The 7,049-nt window shown below is 44.1% G+C and overlaps 1 protein-coding gene across 1 annotated transcript; it reads right to left on the minus strand.

The window, feature by feature from the left end:
• Positions 1-3,868: 3,868 nt before the first annotated feature.
• On the minus strand, positions 3,869-5,201 carry LOC125756824 (uncharacterized). The gene is made up of 2 exons (XM_049411782.1): positions 4,857-5,201; positions 3,869-4,261 (listed from the first exon to the last, which is right to left on the minus strand). Exons 1-2 carry the CDS (start codon positions 5,199-5,201, stop codon positions 3,869-3,871), a joined length of 738 nt encoding a protein of 245 aa, XP_049267739.1.
• Positions 5,202-7,049: the final 1,848 nt, after the last annotated feature.

Below are 7,049 nucleotides of genomic sequence, written 5' to 3' on the forward strand. Positions count from 1 at the left end.
GCCGGGACCTGAAGGCGCTGGAGGAGGATAATCAGCGTCTTACATCAGAGCTACGGACACTAAGGATTCAGAAAAGTGCACTTGAAATTACCGAGCTGTCATTGCGTGAAGACCCAGAGAAAGTCTCCTTTTACACTGGGCTTCCAAGTTTTGCTGTTCTCTTTTCTATCTATCAGCTACTAGAAGTGTCTGTTAAGCATACTCCACAGCGCTGCCTTGGTAAGTTTCAAGAATTCGTGGTGTTCTTGATGAAACTGAAGTGGAACTTCCCATTGCAGGACCTTGGATATCGCTTTAGGGTTTCCGAGTCAACAATAAGTAGAGTATTTGACAGGTGGCTGCACACTGCTTTTTGGCGGCTGAAGGAAACTATTGTGTGGCCTTCACGTGATGAAATTTGTAACACAATGCCACAGGCATTTTATGACTCTTTCGGTAGAAAGGTAGCGCTGATAATTGACTGCTTTGAAATTAAGATTGAGCGACCGTCCTCTCTACAGCCAAGATGCGAGACGTGGTCACAATATAAGTCAAGCTATACCGCAAAATACTTAATAGGCATCTGTCCACAGGGGATAATCACATTCATATCAAAGGGCTGGGGAGGTCGAACATCTGACAAACACATAACCGAGAACTGTGGAGTTCTGGACAAGCTGTCACACGGTGATGTCGTTCTCGCGGACAGAGGGTTTGATATTGCTGATAGTTTAGGCTTGTACTGTGCCAAGTTGCACATCCCTGCTTTTACAAAAGGGAAGAGGCAGCTGTCAGCTATGGAGGTAGAAACCACAAGGAAGATTGCAAATGTCAGGATACATGTAGAAAGGGTCATAGGTTTGGTACGAAACAAGTATGTGATAATGAAAGCTGTTCTGCCAGTTCACTTTGTGACACGTAAAGAAGGTGACAATATTGCCCTGTTGGACAAGGTAGTAACAGTGTGCTGTGCACTGACGAATTTTTGTTTATCCGTTGTGCCTGTGAATGATGAATAGCTTTTTTTCTGGATGCAATTGAATTGATGTGCTCTTTACATTCAGCAAATTTGTTTTTAGTGCATGCTTGAAATTCTTTTTTTCCTGTGTATTAATGCAATGTTTACATGCAGGTGAATTTTCGTGAATGAGTATTCATATTGTATTGTTTACATGCAGGGGACTTTTTCGAGTGAGTGTTTGCCTTTATTTTTGAACAATCTTTTACTATGGCTATGTAAATGTTCGAAGTTTTGAATATATTAAGATATGATATGTTTATTCAATGTTCTCAAAGATTCAATTCTGGTATAACACTATCATGGACGACAGGTATTGTTGCCGTCGACCTTGTGACACTCGAGTTTCATCCGAGTAGATTGCAGAAATAAACAGACCGACTTGGCTGGTGTACAGATGCATTTTATTTTTGGACACCAGTTTACTGACTTTTTGCTAGTCATTAGATTCACTAGTCATACACAGCTGGGAAACACTAATCAGTGATTACTTACAAAGCTGAATGTCGTCATCACAAGTACACAACTTGAGTCATTTTTCAGTGTCTCGGGCAGTGTGAGAGTTGGAAGTCACAAATAAAACTGCAAATGACCATTCAATGTATTCTATTAGTGCTGACACCTTGATGACTAAATGTTTAAAGCACCATTAGTGCAGAGCAGCTGCACTGTCTTGCAATCTCATATTGAACAGGCCTGTATTTACAAATAACGTATCTAGAAAGTATCAACGAAGCAGCAAGAATATGCGACGTAGCAGCTCATTCCTGCAAATAAACATATAGCACTATGACTGATGCTTTTTTACGCAACAATGACATCATGCACAATCAACAATGTTTACTGCTCAATGAATAACCACAGAAAGTATGGCATGTTTTGCGCAAAGAAATAATGCTCCCCTTGACCACATCCCTCGTTATTTCTTTGCGCATAACAGCCATACTTTCTGTGGCTTATTCATTGAACATAAACAGACTAGCCCGGCTACGTGTACTTCTAAATGTTTACTGCACTGCAAAAGCAATAAACTTCATTCATAGAGCAGTCTCAAATGGTGATGTAGGTCACCGCTTAAACTTGTACAATACAAATACCGAGCAGATTTCAAGATTTCCTGAATTTTCTACAGGATAAACACAAGTACTGCCTAACACATGACTAGCATCATAAAGAGGAATGGAGACTAGCAAATGAAAAATAAGGTGCTTCTAAAACATCACATGGCTGTAAGACATGTTGTTGCTAAAATGACATAATAAATGCAAAGCAAATTTTGACATTTCCTGCAACAGCTGATGTCATACATAACTACATGCAGTGTCTCATTCTGAGGTGACACCCGACTAGTTCTAAACCAAGTCAACACCAAAGAACTACTAGGAAAATAAATGTTTTGAATGCAGTAACAACCGTGTCATTCTTTAAACATGTGTTAGATATACAGTTAAAACTTTTTAATTATGTCACGACCGTGCTTGAATTATCACATTGAATCGGGAAGTTAGTAAAATCTGGTTTTGTTAGAGTTTTAACTCGCACAACATATGTGAAGGTTTCATGAAACTTCCCATGAAATAAGTAGAGCCTTATCTTGGCGTTACACGTATCAAAGAGTGGATACCTAGGAAGGGAAAAAAAGTTTCAACACGCAAGTACCTCTACATAAGCTCTGCTGCCTTTAAAACTACCACTTATGGAGCCTCACTTCAGTAAAATACTAAAGTATATAATAGGTAAAATACAAAAATACTGCCAAAAGTGGGACATGTGGTGTATACATGACATATGAATTCTCATTGTAACAGAAGACTAGTAAGGACATTAAGTTGAACAGTCTGAGCAAAACCATGTCTTCTGCCTTAGGTGCCCGCTTGATACCTATGCAAGAGTAGTGAAACCACTTGTAAGGGCACTTTTGCCATCACAAGCCAACATCTTTCCAATTTCCGGGCCTCTGCAGTAGCAATACGCAGCAGTTGCAGCACCACTTTCTACGGCTTCACCTTTCTTAGTAAAAAACTCTGCGAACAGCTCTGGAAGAACAACGTGTGTAAAAAAACCGAGTTGCCTTTAGCAAAATCTCATTAAAAAAAACTGCATCCTCCAATACTCTTTCAGTGTAAAGTGACGTAGGTGTCCACACACGAAGTCGCAATATTTCACACGACACACTGCAATCTGTGCTTGAATTTGAAAATAATATGCATGAGTTCTTTTCAAAACAAGCTTCCCATTCCTTTGCTCAAGAGAACAGTTAGGACTGTTCAATGTTTGTAAAATGTCACAATCCGCTGCAGAGTACGGACATTTCACTTCCACAATGCCATCACCACAGCATGCACAACTTACAAATGAATCGGGACTAGCTGCAAGATGCGGGTACTCCACACATAAAAAAACACCAGTCTTTCTAAGACGAAAATCTCTATGCTGCTGCACTGCTTTGGCCTTGTAGCTGGAAAGGGCAGTGTTCTCGTGTCGCAGTCCCATTCTGTTGCCGCTGATGAAAACTTTTGTTTCTCAGGGTAACAATTCGCTTCACTGAGCTCACTGATGGCTGGCTCACACTCGTTGTGCAGACACTCTTCATTACAGATGCTGTAATTCCTTCCAGCTCGGTATGCGTACCACTTTGAACATTTAGACTGCTCTCTCGTGTTTCTCTCAACACGAGTCACCATGTCGTCAGTTATTTTAAGTTCACGTAATACCTTCTCTGCACGAACTAGTAAGGCCGGCAAATCTTCTGTTCTGGCTTCTGTGCTCCCTAGACTGCGAAGGAGACACGGCTCATTCTCTTTTGGTGGATGAAAATTTGAACTGTATTTGCATTAACCATGAATAATGCAGGATTAGCTCCACTCTCTTTTATCGCAGCATAGCACCGTTCGAGTTCATCTGGTGTTGGAGCAGGAACTTTGGCACTGGTCGGGATGGCTGATGGGTGTTGGGAGAATCGATGTGGATGGTGTCCATTCTTTTTTTCTTGGCCTTAGACGACGAAAAGTCAATGTCTTGGAGCCGTTTGAACTCAGTCGTAGGGCTGTATGCAGGGAGCCACACATTGCTCTTGTCCGTGCAAGTCGCAGAGTCTCTGATCCGCACTGCTGTTTCCACCGCAAAGAGAGTTGCACCAACATGAGAGCAAGCTTCTCCTGCACCTGCCATGCAGGTACAGTGGGCAGTGATGATACTGCCATCCAAGTCAACCAAGAGCCAAACTTTTAGTGGTGCTTCCCGCAGGCGCTGTGAATGGTTTACCTACAAATAAAGAGCGAAAACAGCATGTCTTTGACAGCCTCCCTCAATCTCTCAGTGAACACACGTGATTGTTTTCGTTTTCTCTGTGCGTTACAATGAAATTGTTATCTTTAACGTGGTCGGTTGCAAAAAAGAAAAAAAAAGTGCTGAATGAGCACCAGAACTGCACTTTGCAGTGTGCATGGTTAACACAGAGCTGATAATGATAATGCACAAATTTTGCAAGCAGCTGCTGTGCTCCCGTTGCAGCTAATCCAAAGTAAACTGAAGGAAAAGAACAGGGGCTCCAATTCACGGAAAAACATGCACTTCTACAGCTGACACAATAGAACAGCAGTTTCGTATACACCGCACCCGCTAATTCTGCTTTTGTTTAACGCCACGTTACCTTTTAAAACAAGAGCTGTTGTTTTTAAGTTCGTTTAATGTTGGCTAACTTTTTGTGAAGTTTTCACGTTCGGTGTCTCCCGCATTCCCGCTCGGCGACGTCTCCGCGCAGCCCACAGAAGTCGAAGTTTTAATTTTGCCTAGGTTTGTCTGTCATTTTGTGGTTATTGCTGTGTTTTTGTCACGGCTATCGAAATGCGGAGTGCACTGAACTCATCTGACTAAGCACGACGACACGCTCAGACGGCAACTTCTTGGCAGTGATGTTCCGGACCCATCCCCTCGTAAAGTAATTGTGTGAGTCCAGCGATTTGTAGGCCTTCATCTGGTCAAGTGAAACATAATTTGACGAGAGTACCAGATAATTTATAATGTCGACATGGGTAACCGTTGGCAGCAGGCTTGCATCAACAGCGGCTTGAGCACCAACCCGTAGCTCATAGGGATCCACGCCGTCGCACAGGGCTATTTTTTCTTTGTACCTGGCCCGCGTTGTTCCTACAAGTTCATCAAAGTATGCAGGACAATGTCCTGAACGATTCTCCTTCGCCATACGGGCAAGGCAAACGATGCAAACATGCGCACAACGCCAAACGATCCGCCGCACAGGCGTAAACACAGCACGGTCACTGCGACGCATGTACTCGGTGATGGCGGACGCAAAACCGGAAGACGGGAACTGACGTCACTTGCAAGTTATGTATAATGCTGGATCGCGCTCGCGAACTTCAAAATTCATATAAAAATACCTTCCAAGCTTTATTCGGTGTCGATATTTTGCAGATGGTACACGCACGTACACGGGAATCGATCCGGCAGGCTATCTCGCCGAGATAGCCTGCTGGAGGAAGGAATACTAAGGAGAGGCCCTATCGTATTTCAATGCATTGCGAAAAGTGTGGCGGAAGTGACGTCAGATTTATGGGGCAAACAAACCGGTATGGGGCAAACAAAACAGCAGACGCCCCGCGGCGTGCTCTCCGCGGTGATTAGCTCCTGCGCAGATTTGTAGTCCCGGTGTAAACTTAGCGCGTATTGTGCGGTTCGCACGCAGTAAAATGTTGCAAGCAGACGTTCACCAGGCTGTTCGTGCGTGGCAGGCCCGAGCGCTGCGTGCTGAAATTCTTCGTGGAGCGTTTTTGTGCAACAGTACAGAATACCGGTACGTGCCGTGATCAAAAACGTTCAGCCCCCTGCCATCATCGTATTCGAACTCACCTAGCAGTGAACTTACGCGTTCTGCTGGGCGTTAGGCCTTCCCTTTCTCGTAGCCCGATTTCCCGATCTGTTGCCGGATTAGCGGTTCTTTGTTCGTGTATATGGAGTGAGCGTAGTAGCTGTTCGGCGCAACGCCAACCTATAGTTGACGTACGCACACAACAACAAGCACGCAGCGAGCGCACACCGCACAATACATACATCACGTAGTCCGATAACAACAACATAAGTTTATTGCCCTTTCGTTGAACGACACAGCCTCTAAAAACGTACGATCCCAGGTGAAAATTTCCTGCTGGTTCGCTACTGGTTCCAGTAGTGATGGTTTATTAGCGCATTCCCAGCAGCTACTGGAACCAGTAGGTGATGGAACCAGCAGGCCACGGAACCAGTAGCTGCTGGTGCCAGCGCAGTTGGCTCCCCTCAAGAGCTTGTAGTTCCATTGATGTAGCTTTTTCAAAATCCCATTAAGAACACGTATAACACAAAAAGGTCTATTTGAAGTAATATATTTCATCTGAAAAATCTTTGTATACACTTGAAATAGTTCATTTAGCCGGCTTGAGTTTGCGATTGACATTTTGAATCTTTTTGGACAGAGATCCGCAGGAGACCTTGATCCACAGCAGTGGTGTTTGTGTTGTTGAAGACACCCGAGTGACGCGCAGGCAGTCTGTAACAAAATAAAAGGTTTGATTGCCCATGCAGATCACGACTGCAGACATCTAACTTTTGCACAGCCATTAATTCCCTCAACAAAGTAGATTTAGACATATTGTTACGCTTGCGACCGTTAAAGGGGTGGTGCCACCAAAGTTGTGGCTTGCGCGTTCTGCGCTGTAAGCGTTTCCTATAGCTCCAGGAAGCGTGATGCACGCAGCAAGATTCATGTATTCTCGCTAAATAATTTAATATCGCCTTTTGATGTCGACAGCTTTCGGTTTCGGTTTCTGGGCGCCGAGGTTGGGCAGTGACGTAGAAGTGTAGGAGGCTTGGTCACGTGACCACACAAGGCTGTGACGCACTTAGCCAGGAAGCGTTAGAAACGCGGCGAGTGATGTAGCAATCGATGCTTTGCCGGTACTATAGTGAACTAGAATATATTCTAGTTCACTACAGCCGGTACGTACGTTGCGGAGGTGGCGGAGGTCACTCACGTCACTACAGCAGATCTGGTGTGACG

This window comes from Rhipicephalus sanguineus, unplaced genomic scaffold, assembly GCF_013339695.2.
Source record: "Rhipicephalus sanguineus isolate Rsan-2018 unplaced genomic scaffold, BIME_Rsan_1.4 Seq898, whole genome shotgun sequence".
Lineage (NCBI taxonomy): Eukaryota > Metazoa > Arthropoda > Arachnida > Ixodida > Ixodidae > Rhipicephalus > Rhipicephalus sanguineus.

What these genes read in the sequence shown, in the direction of transcription:
- LOC125756824 (XM_049411782.1), bottom strand. Translation starts at nt 5,201, where the DNA reads ATGGCGAAGGAGAATCGTTCAGGACATTGTCCTGCATACTTTGATGAA. An exon ending in TGCTTAGTCAGATGAGTTCA is followed by an intron (nt 4,262 to 4,856) that starts GTGCACTCCGCA and finishes CTTTATTTGTAG; the next exon opens with GTAAACCATTCACAGCGCCT.